The sequence below is a fragment of the Eublepharis macularius genome, chromosome 6, assembly GCF_028583425.1.
Source record: "Eublepharis macularius isolate TG4126 chromosome 6, MPM_Emac_v1.0, whole genome shotgun sequence".
Lineage (NCBI taxonomy): Eukaryota > Metazoa > Chordata > Lepidosauria > Squamata > Eublepharidae > Eublepharis > Eublepharis macularius.
In genome coordinates this window covers 101,264,506-101,276,938 of record NC_072795.1, presented here as the reverse complement: position 1 = coordinate 101,276,938, position 12,433 = coordinate 101,264,506, and the positions used below count along the sequence as shown (strand labels likewise).

Here is a 12,433-nt window from a genome sequence, read left to right as displayed (position 1 = left end):
CCGCCTCCACCCCGCGCCCAACAGCTTCTTGCGGCCCGTTCAAAGGCTCGGGCGAGGGGGGAGAGCCTGCGAAGCCGCTGCCGGGCCCAGCCGAGGGCGCTTGCGGGGCCAGGCCCGGTCTCGGCGGCTTTACGCGACGGCCAATGGACCGAGGCAAGGAAGTCCTTGACCAAGGGGCCTAGCGCAGCCCAGGCTCTTTACCGCCAGAAACCACTGGCGGGCTCCCTCCTGCGAAGGGGCGCCTGCTTCGGGATGCCCGCAGCCGGCGTCCGACTCCTCGTTAACAAACCAGCACACGCTCCAAAGGGTTTATATTACTGTATTTTGGACCGTCAAATAACTTAATACACGGAGCAAAAAAAGGGAAATGTACATTCTTTTCTGCGCGTCCCCAAGTTCATTTGGTTTGCCATCCTCATACATTCGCTTGTGTTTCCAATAGCCGGGATGCTCCAGTGCAGGATAGGTTGGGGGCGGGGGGGGGAATCTAACGCTAGGAACACCCAGAATTACACTCACACATGACATTGGCATCTTATCCCTGGTCTTGCCGGAAGTGAGGCGGAGAAAACTCCAGGTTTTGGGGGGGGGGTGTTAAGAAGAGTCTAGAAAAGTCCAGCGGTTCAAACACTCCCAGCGCCGGTGTTTGATTCAGGTAGTTTTACGGGCACTACAAAAAAAGATTCCCCTCACCATCCAGCCTACAAAAAGAAAAACTGGTATAGAAAACCGTATTGGGTCACGGTATACAAATCCTACGGAGGGCAAAAGAGCGTCTGACACAGGAGAAAGGTCTCCCTTTAGAAAAGAGGACAGAGCAAGCAGAAAGCGGCGACAGGGGGGCAAGCTTGTTCAAGTCATTTCTGAGTGGAGCGGGGCACCCCCTCCAACCGAAACTCAACCTCGATTTGCCCAAAGACTTGCAGTGCCCAAAGACCAGAGGAGGTATTTACAAGCCAGCGGCGGATTTGTACAATTTTGCGACTTGCCTCGGTGCCCTTTCATGATTTACAAAGCTGTGGTTTTTTTTCCTTTAAAAGTATCTACTCTGTTGGAAATGCCAACAGGCCTGTCCCTTCCATCCGATCGTCTCCTTCTCCGTGGAGCAGGTTTCCCTGACCGGGATCCCGGCTGGCTCCCCAAAGCCGGGGCGGCTTAAGGGTGTTGAGACATCCCGTTCACCAGCCCTCGCAGCTGCCTCACCACCGTCTCGATGAGCTTCTGTTTGTCGCGGTCGTTCTTCCGGAACTGGGCAAAGATGTTGTTCTTTTTGCTCAGGTCCTTCATTCTGAAAGCAGAGGGGGGAGGAGACCTTCAAACAAGGGCATGAACGCGGCGGATTCAGGCAACTACGCTTAGGGTATATCGATCAAGATGGGTAGCGGGTTAGTTCGTCTGTAGCAGCAGAAAAGACCAAGAATCCAGTAGCATCTACAAGACTAACAAAATGTGTGACAGGGTACCCTATAAGTCGCACCTATAAGACTGACAAAATGTGTGGTAGAGTACTGGACTCTTGTTCTTTTCTACGCTCAGGGTAGATTGTCTTCAGCCACTCGACATTATTTAAGGCCACAATACGGGGCCCAAACGTTCTGCTACTACTTTGGGGAGGGTCGCCTTGTTAGTAACTATTCCCTCCCCCTCCACACAGTCCTAATCCCCACTGATTTCTTTGGGAAGAAATTCTGCCTTTAAGACCGCATGGAAACTACAGTCCTATGAACCAGGCAGAAGGGGTCCGAGTAGCAGAAATCAAATCGTAGGCTGTGATTATAAGCAAATCCTCCTACAGACACATTACAAACAAAGGTCGCTGAAATAAAAAGTGGAAATAGGAAATAGGTTGGGGGAGCAATGGGCCCCTCCCCAGTCAAGAGGAACCTCCCCGCTGCTTATTTAGATGGTATTTACTCCCCATTCGAAGCCACAATTCTTTATGTGCTTAAGAAATAGCCTCCAAACCTAACTTAATTGTAATTTACAGGCAGGGGGCTTGGTCTGCTTTTGGTTTTCAATTCCTCCGAAAAAGAAGCCATCCTGAAAACTGAGCCTCTCTGAGACTTCACCCTGAAATGACTCAACGAAGAACCCAGAACTCGGGCAGAAAGTGGCATACGTACCCTTTGTGGACTCTGGAAGACAGTCGCGTGTGGAAAGTAGGAAAAGAGAAAAAGGGGACAAGGGTTAGAGACCAACGCCCGGCGGAATTCTTCTACCTCCCTTGCCCCGAGGAGAACTTAGCTGGCTCCTCTTCAGATCTGCGGCCTCAAACCAGCCCCTGCGCCAGCTTCTATCGCTGCTGGCCTCTGCCGACTTTCCTCCCAACGAAGGCCCCTCCAGGTCAACGGGACTTCCCCCCGAGCCTCAAGATCGGCGTGCAGCGCAGCCTCGAGGACAAGCGAGGAGGGGAACGCGGCAGCGGCTTGCTCGGGGGCCCAAGCGGCCGGAGCCCCACTGGCAGCAGCCCAGGAGCTCCCGGGCTCTTCGTGCGTTGAAAACTCGCCCCCTGCCCCCGGGAAGACCTCCCGCGCGAGCCCGAAGGGGGGCCGCAACCGGCGTGCCTCTGCACCGGATTTCAAAGCCTTCGGAAGGGAAGGCCAAGGCGCCGCCTGGAAGTGCCTGCGCCGAGGCGCGGGGAAACGGGGAGCCCAGGGCACAGCAGAGGGACCGGCCAGGGCTGCAGTCAGCGGCAGCCGCCCAGCCTTTTTCCCCCGGCCGGGAAGCCCCGGGACTCACTTCTCCAGGAGGGCCAAGGCGGTGCTGGGGTTCACTCGCAGGTACTTGGAGCTCGGCTGGCCGTAGTCCGCCAGGTACGTCGACCAGTCCCACACCATGAAGAGATCCAGGAGCTGCAGCCAAGACAAGACAGGGGGACAAGCCGAGGTTAGAGACCCCGCCGAAGCACTCCTGGCCGAAGGGGCGAGCATGCTGAACGGGGGGGTGGGTGGGCATGACTAGAAAGGGGTCGAAGTCTAGGGCAAGAAGTAGGGGGGGGGGCGCGAAAAGGCCGTGGAAGAGATTCCAGGTCGGAGCCGGGCCTTATTGTCGAGGGAAGCACGTGGCCGGGTCCAGCCGGCTGTCGTGGAAAGGCGCTTTGCAAACGGGGGCGCCAACCCTCCAGGCCCAACTAACTGCACCCTCTGAACTAGCAGCAACGGCATTCCAGAATCTGGCCCCTCCGCCTCAGCCCAAGAGCATTCCCTGGGGAAGGACAGCCAGTCCTTCGGGACGCCCGCGTAGCACCCAAGTCGGGTGTGTGTGTGTGAAAACACCGCCCCCCCCCCGCCCGGGGCAGCGCCCAGCAGTTCGCGCCCGGCTTCGCGGCTCGAGTTCCCCGCAGCTCCCAGCCGGAGTGGCTGTCAATCCCCCCGTAATCTTTTAAAAGCTGGTGTGAGTCTCGCAGGAAAACGGCGGCCCCGGCTCCACTGGGAAGCCCTAATCCCCTCTAAGCCAGCTAAAGCCCACTTCCGATCCGCTCCCGCATTGTTCCACTCGCCAAGCCCTTCGCCTGCGTCTTGGGCGCGGATCAGGTTCCCCCATCCGGGCGGCTCTTCAGAGCAGGTTGTTTTGACTTCTGGGGAAGGCGGGGCAGGCGGCGGGAAGGAGCCTTCTCGCCATTTATCTATCTGTTCACCAAGCAGGGCTCCATTTGCGGTTTCCTTTTGGCCTTAACTCGACACTGTAACGATACTTGCCTAAAAGGGGGGGGGGGCGGGGGCAGCCCGATCTTCCCGCGGCCGCCCCGGGACCATCAACACTTGCAGGCAGTTTAAGAAGCGCCGCTCTTGGCAGGGGGTGGGCGACTGGGGTTCTCAGGGCCCTCCCAAGTAGAGCCTGGTTTGAGCGGGATCCTCCTCCCAATCCCAGTCGCTTTCCAAGCCAGCTGGGCAGGCAGGGTGCCAGGACCTTTAAACAGCTTACTCCAGATAAACCCAAGCTGATGCTGTCATAAATGCAGCTAATCTTCATGGTGCCACTGGCCGCCTGCTGGGTTTCACTGCTACAGAGGAACAGGCCTCCCCATCCGGAATATGCCTCCTTCAAATCCTGTAGTCTGAGATCACCATCCCAAAATTGGGGTCTTCCTTGCTTCCTTAATCCAAACCCAGACTTCTCCCCTGCCTTTGAGATATGGCTGGCCTCAAATTTAGCATCACTTTCAGTTTTTTGTTTTTTTAAAAAAATACAGGATATTGTATTTATGTGGGGAAAACTGTATACAGTTCCAAGGATTGGGCATTATTCCCAAGGTGGCTTGAGCCCTCCCCGCCGCACACCCTGTGCACTCTTCCTTTGAGTGCCCTTCTCCCCCCCCCCACGATGGCCTCCCATCTTCTGAAACAGAGACCCCTTTCATAAGCGATGCCATTGTCAGAAGATGAGAAAGCATCTCTGAGTCCCTCTCTCTCGCCCACTGCTTGTATGCATCTAGTTAGTGGAGTCTACAAATGTACATTCACAGATACAAATCTGAAGAAAAATCTGACTCAGGCTTCACCTGTGAGCACCCGCTCAGTGCTCTCTCTCTCACACACTCACACACTTCTCATTTCACTGCACATGCTATTCAGTTTCCGCTTTCCAAGCCACATTACGAGAGCATTTGCAATCAATGAAAAAACGTCCTCTAGAATCACTAAGATACACCCAAAGGCCCCATGATTCAAGGTGATTAAAAAGCACAGTGGGAGGAAGAACAGAAAAAGTCTCTCTGGATAAATGAGTTTGCCAACTGATCTGAACCATCTAAATATATCCTTTGAAGCACTAAAGAAAAGGTGGCTCCCTGCATCCCCCCAGCCTGTCAGTCTTGACTTTTCTGTTAAGTTTAAAGGGAAGGAACAAGAAGGAAAATATGCTTCGATAAAATAACGAAAGAGCTTCAGAAATAAATGACAGCAATGGAGGAGGAGGAGGATACACAAGTTCAACATTGTGAATATCATCTCTCCACATTATTCCTTCTAGTCTCTAGAAAGAAATCCCTCTATTTTAGCTCCCCATTAAGACGTGAGCATTCTGCATCCCTAGAATTTGCTTAGGGCATGGGCACACCAGTGTCTACCCAGATCAGCACTACTTCTTTTCCCAATGTGTGGACCTGAAGTGAACCAGCTGCCTCTGCTGAGAAGGCCCAATAAGTGTCCAAGACAACCAGGCTACCTACTGCAGAGGCGCTTTCCCAGCCCTGTTAATCTTAGTCATAGTCTCCCTTTGTGCTTCAGAAACTACTTCTATTGGGATTAAGGGGCTTTACTTCCAAACAACATGTTAGTTTTAAATGCTGGCACTGCATTTTTTAATTTTGAACTTGAAACAAGGCAGGCAAATTTTTAAAAAGGCGTCCTGAAGAAACAACCTCTGACTGCTGGCAAATCAAAGCAAGCTCCACAAATCTGCTCCACAATGTAGATTAGTAAATACCATTTCATCTTAACCCAGCAGGCAGAAAGCAGGGCCACAGGAATATTTAACAAGGAAAAAACTCTTATCCAAAAGAAAAAGCCACATTACTCTGCATTTTTCTGAAATACCTATAAAATATATTTATGACAACATATCTATTGCCACTACAAATATTTTGAATAGCAGGATTTGAGTCCAATGGTACCTCAGAGACCAACAAGACTTCAAGAGTCAAAGCTGCCTTCTTCAGAAAGCTTTTGACTCTCAATAGCTTATACCTTGAAAATCTTGCTGGTCTCTGAGGCCACTAGACTCAAATCCTGCTTTTCTAAGGTGGACCAACACAGCTACCTGAAACTACAAATGTTTTGCTTAATTGCAACCACTCAGCCTTAGAAATAAAAGCCAAGCTTTGAGAAGCTGGTGATGCATTCTCTGATACCATATGACATTTATCTAGGTTAACTGGCTTAATACCAATGATATACATATAAACAAATGCTTTTTTTTAAAAAAAAGAGACCTCAGTAATGGTTTCCAGATCCTGAGCTTTGCTATGAGTTCAGCAGGTGGCCTTGGATAAACCACTCCTCTCAGACCCAGCTCCCCAGTTATATTGTGGGGATAATAACAACACTGACTTTGTTCACCTCTCTGAGTGGGACACTAATCTGTCTAGAAGAGTGGTATATAAGCACGCTGTTGTTGTTACTTTCAAGGCCTTCTTGCCACAGAATCAGTCAGTATCTTTATCCTGCTCTTAAATTCTCTACAAGTCAATCCCCTTTTAGTAACTCTTACTTCCAACTTTAAACCATCCCTTTTCTACAGGCACCCCTACGCCCTGCAATATTACTCCACAGAGCTTCAAATAGGGTAATTTGCTTAAACTGGGCACATGCTATCAGCACAATACTAAATAAAGTTTAGTCAATGGCCTTAGAAGAGTGCTTAGGACTCCATTGTTAGCTGGCTTCTAGCATATACAACACAGAGCTTAAATACATATTAAGGCTGCCCTCCTAAGCAGCTCCACTGAGAAATCAATGAGAAAATAGGAGTTAGTCCCCCTCACACAGACACACACTGTGTAATTTCTACTAATACAATAACTTCCAAATCTCACAAAACTTAAAAATATTCTGTGACCACAAAATAAAATCCATCTTTTTCTAAAACAGGTTGGTGGTTAATATACTGGGTTTTCTATATTCCTTTTCCTTCAGTTAAGATCAAATCACCATAATGAAAAACTTCATTACAGCAGCATATTTTTTTCCATTTATGTGAAGCACCACTGGGACTCGGATCAAATTAATACTGGTGCATTGAGAGTTTTTAAGGAAGTATGAGAATGGATTTAACAACAACATTTTTCACATTATGTGGCCAAAAGACAAATGATGTACATAAAAACATTACCCATAACATCTCAGATGCACACCATCTGGCAATGAACATTAATAGGTCACCCATTTTTTGCCTCCCCAACCTATAAAGTGCTCCCTAATTTGTTTTGATATTAGCTAGATTAATGACTGCTGTAACTGTGGCTCACTCCAAAAAGCTTCCCTTTGGACACTTTAAGAACAATGTAGCAAACCTTTGTTTAATAATGCACAAATCGGATATTAACTGCCTTGAGAAAAACGTCACAAACCCCATAAATCTGTACTTGAAAGTAACTCAGTTGCCCCCCTCCCCAGTGTACTTAGGCACTGAGATGCCAGATGTCTAGGTGTACTTTTGAAGAGGCAAAACAAACCTCTAGCAACATTAAAAATTTGAATGACTGAATTGCTCCAGCCAAGAGCAGCCAGAGAGTCACAGATGTGATACAACTCACAATGCAGATACTGTCATCATTCTTGGGGAAAAGGTAGCATAAATAATGAGAGATACATGTCTTGGGAAAGTGGCACAGTATATTACACTTTCCCTTCTCTACTTATCCCCTTTGCCATCTTTGCTCCTCATAATTATATCCAGTATCTCAGAAAACTACTGGCAGATGCTTTACAATTCAGAGGCACATCACCAGATCAATCTGATCTAGTATCCTTAGGATATTTATTCTTGAAGGCAACAGCTCATGTGCATTAAGAAGCAAAGCTGGTTGCAGAAGACAGCTGAAAGCTTATTTTGATACTGAACTTCTGATATATCATGGGCTGTACAAAGGCCACAATAAAGCTGCCTTACCCAATGCACTATTACTAGCTCCACTGTTTTCCAATGGGATTTACTTTCATGCCACATGTTTTACAAGGCAATTATAGCAGAACAAAGACCACAGAGCATCAAAGGAAAACAAAAATAAACAGAAATACACACAACTGCCAGAGCTGAACTACTTCATACTTTTGAAAAAAATCACCTCCAGCAAAGATGAATGCTGTACTATGTACATACGATGAAAATATTTTGCATAATTTCTGACAGTTATGGGAAAAGGATAAGCTCTGCCCTGGTCTGTTATTAGATATGCCTCCAACTCACTTTCAAAAAAGTTTTTGTGGTCATATATAAACTAGAAAATTGCCTTAAAAATGAAAGCTGAAATTCTCAGGCTGCTGAATTTGGCATACGTGCAAAATAATGGCATATACAACAAGAAAGAGAGTGTGTGCATATAAAAACAAGGACTTCATGTTCCAAGAGCTATACATATTATATATGAGCTAGAACAGCCTTCAGCCACAACTAATGCAAGCCAGGTCAGCCCCAGCCTACAGGATATGAGAAGAATATAAGGACAGGCAAAAGGGCAAAGTGTGACTGCAAGCTGAATGGCAATCTCATTAATTCTAGAAAGTTTCTTTTGCTGAACACTACAGAAGCCAATTTTACGTGCTGCAGAGAACTAAAGCATACAAGCAAATTACATAAGCCATCCAATTATAACTTCCCTCTCCCCTCCTGAGAGCAGGTTCAGGGGTTACGTTGGGATAACTCACTGATGAAGCTGGAGCAGATAGAACAGGGAACTGGAGTGACAGTAAAGCCGCTGATCTGAGCCGTGACAGACTTCTTCTCTGTCCCACATGCAGCTGCAGTTATGAGCTTAGTGCACTGCAATCTGTAATGGACTTTGAGAAAATATACTCTGCAGCAGGCAGGCAACAGCTGCATACACCTTTGTGACGGTGGCCTGATCATTCATATTACCTACATTTGGTTTGGTATTAAGCAGCCGCACCATCAGTGCGAACAGCTGGCTAGCCACAAGCCAAGGTAAGAGGCATTTGCTTCAACAGGGACTGATATAGCCAATTTGAGAAGCATCACATGATAGGAATCATATCTATGAAGTACTTTTCCAAAAGCTTATTTTTACTTTAATAGCGAAGTTTAATAGCTAATTTTTACTCTAAAAACCAACTTCTACTGCCCTTTATAGCCTCTATAAAATTAAAAAAGTCACAAATTACACCTCTTGCACTTCACAGCATGCATGTGCTCTCTCCCTCTCGTTGGGCTTTTGTGCATGCTCAATTTACAGTGATTTTTCTGTGTATACAGTCCACAAGGATTGGATGTGGTTTGGGCATCTATAATTCCACACTTGAGGGAGCCAAACCAAAATAGTGTCTCTTTGTTCCTGCACTTAGAAAAATGCCCCATTCTTGATCCAGGCTTTTGGAAGAATCCCAACGATATTAACATTTTCATCAGTATAAGCATCTCCTTTGTATGTGTGTGCGTGTGTGCACACATGCATTGTAACATTGTAACATTTGGATGTTACAGAAGGGTTATGCTGTGACATTTGAGCCATTTCAAATGTTCACCACCCAGAGATTCAGTTTCATGGTTGGACAATCCCAATCATGTGTTCATAGTGAGCCCTTAAGGAATGACAGAGTAATGACACCAGAGAATCAAGCATGCCCACATATGAAAAAACAAAGTTAAGGAACATACAGAACACATACATACATACACAGAAGCACTGATCTTCCTTTAATTTTAATTTGGATAACTATTTTTTGAAGAAAATAAACATAAAAACTGGAAGCATTGATGGTAATGTAGCAACATTATAATGTTATCGTTATAGAATTTTAAAAGGGCATTGGGAAAAATTGGACAAGAAGAAAAACAGAATTAGGAAAAAAATGATGACATTTATTGCACGTCAGGACCGCTACAGACCTCCTCCAGAGTTTCCTCTGGCTTCGCCCTGCCCAGGCATAGTTCACCTTTAGTTTGATTAGAATCTCTTGTTTTGTTTAATGCCACTAAAACTGATACCCATTTTGGAAGAAAAGGATGCTAAAGCATCTTAAAAGAAATAAGAATATGAGATAAGTAGAAGCAAGAGGATATTTTCTTTTTTTAAAAGCCTATTAAATAAGATGCCTGGGTTTGTTTGATTGGGACAGTATATCTTTTTAATAATCCACTCAAGAGAATGAGATGGTCAGAAGGATAAATAAAACACAAAGGCTACATGTATATGTTAGGTATATTTGTTTCTATGTATTTTATATACATATTTGATGTTATGCAATTTCTAAAATATAAAATGACACAACTGCTGTAGACTTTTCTAATTTGGCTTGAGATGCCACTATGATTCATAACCTATCAGAACCAACACAGTGAACACGTTCACATCTACTGAAACAGAAGAGGGGTATAATTCTAGGAGATTTAAATCCTGTAATTAATGTAAAGGTGGAACAGGAAAAGAATTTGAGGGCAAGTCCCATCGTAAGGCAGTTATTTCTGCCAAAAATATACATCACCTAAGACAATTACAATTGTTTACAAGAATGACAAAGTTTTAACATTGGTTTACTCACTTCTCAAACTATGGTGCACACCGTGGGAGCTAAAGCAAGCCAGCCGTTGTTGCTCTGCAGTGCACACTACGTATACCCTAGGTAAATTCCAACGGACTATAACATATATGGAATTTTAAAACCAATGGTATTTCAAATAAAGCAAAACTTTTCAAGGAAACTTTTTAAAACAATAGGTAAGAGAATTGATTTATGTTTTTATACCACTTTTCTTGCCCTAAGTGGTGACTCAAGGCAGTTTACAAAGCCAAACAGAGCTGCGATTCAACTTATCCAGTTATTTCCTATCATCTCAGAATTTTATAGAACAAAATTCAAGTCCAGTAGCACCTTAAATACCAACAACATTTTCCAAGGTACAAGCTTTCAAGAGTTAAAGCTCACTTTGTCAGATACTGGAGATATCTGAGCAAGTACACTTCGACTCATGAAAGCTTATACACTGGAAAATGTTATTGGTCTTCAAGAAGCTACTGAACTCAAATTTTGTTTTATTACTACAGACTAAAATAGCTAAAATGCTTGAAAAAATCAGGTACATAATTAGGCAATTAAGAGTAAGAAGCAAAAAAGCTGGTGAGTAAATAATGTTATAGTAATATTAAATAATATTATAGTAAAATATACATTAGTGGATAAAAGATGCTCAAACAGCACAATATTTTAATTCAGACATTATGACTTCTTAAAGGTGGTGGTTTTCGCATACCTAATTTTGCCTGGCTAAACATGAAAGGTACTTTTAAAAAGTTAGGTACAGATATGTAGGAGGTACTTGAAGTATATTGACCATTTCAATTTAAAATTGCAGAACACACCAAAGAATGCTACATATTGTGGACACCAAATAAACTGCTAGATTTATAATGAATTCCAGATCTTTTCTGATTAAGCAGAATGGACAAATGTAGTGTAGATTTCATAGCCAGAATATTTAATGATAAAAAAATCATCTGGCTATCAGGAGGACCTCTGAATTGAGTCAAATAACACTTATAGTCAAAACTCTGTTACAAGTTTCAGGTCTGGGAGAATAATTTCCCATTTCATCTATTTGTACATTTAACCCTCTGGAATACTTTGGCAGCAGCTGGATTCTTGGCCAATCCACTTACACTGAGACATATTGTACTGCTGAACATTGTTACAAATTTGCTGAAATTATGAATTTTTAGGCAATATTGTTTTTGGATTTGTTCATTCAACAGAGATTCATAAGTTGTCATCGTTTCCCTGCACTACTTTAATTAAAAGTTTAGAACTCAGATATGAACAGCTGCCTGAGATCTGCTATTTGCTAAGAGAGATGGGATATTGGTGGGAGGGACAATAAATCTCAAACTTATTTCATAAATGTTTGAGATTCTTTACCAATCCCAAACTCCTGACTCCTGCACTGCACAAAATCAAAAGAAGAATATAGCTTCAATTAACTGTAAAGGACGGTTGAATTTGGCAGTCATCTTTACTCCTCTGGTACTGGATGTCAGCTGGATGTCAATGGGCTTCGAAGGGTGCAACTCTGTTCAGCATTACACTGTATAGTTTAATTTTGTATAGTTTAAGCAAAACCCCTCCTCACAAGAGGATGAAAAATGCAGATTTGACTGAAGTTGTTGCAAAAAAATCTGATCCAAGGTCAAGGCATGGAAAGATCCATTCCCCAAGATGAAGCATTAATTCATTTTTGTATTACTTTATGACACAGATCAAGCAAATGCACACAATTCATGTACAAGATATTGTGAAATAAACACATACTTAAACATTTTATTTAAGAGTTCTTATCCTGCCTTTCTGCCATAAGGGCACTCAGTACAGCTATCGAACTCAACCATCTGCTACAATAAAGAGTGACATTTAGTTAGAACATATCTAGAAATAAAACCCTAAATAATTAAAAGATGTGGTGGTCTTGATTCATACATTAAATGTCCAATGTGATTTATCCAAATGAAACAGATTTTGGTATGTTTCAAAATCTCGAGTGGGAAATTTTATTTTTTCTGTTCAGTTTTCCAGAGAAAGTAATGTATTCAAGACCTTTATGGCTTGGAACTAGGAGTGAGCCTCTCTCTTTCACACCAGAAAAAAACTGTTCACAATATTGTACTAACACTATAATTACATTTATAGTATGTTATGAAATATATGTTTTACCTTAATGTTCCCCCTCCCTCCCCACATCTCTTCTATTACTTTAAGTATAAGCAGAT

General features: G+C 44.1%; 1 protein-coding gene across 3 annotated transcripts in view; it reads right to left on the bottom strand.

Moving 5' to 3' along the window:
* Positions 1–303: 303 nt before the first annotated feature.
* Positions 304–12,433, bottom strand: part of EXOC6 (exocyst complex component 6) — a 123,053-nt gene continuing 110,923 nt past the window's right edge. For all 3 annotated transcript variants that reach the window (XM_054983534.1, XM_054983535.1, XM_054983538.1), the window contains 3 exons: positions 2,740–2,852; positions 2,124–2,135; positions 304–1,288 (listed from right to left, as the gene is read on the bottom strand). In XM_054983534.1, the coding sequence (XP_054839509.1) occupies positions 1,156–1,288; positions 2,124–2,135; positions 2,740–2,852 (258 nt within the window). In that variant the 3' untranslated portion in view covers positions 304–1,155. The remainder of the gene's footprint in view (positions 1,289–2,123; positions 2,136–2,739; positions 2,853–12,433) is intronic.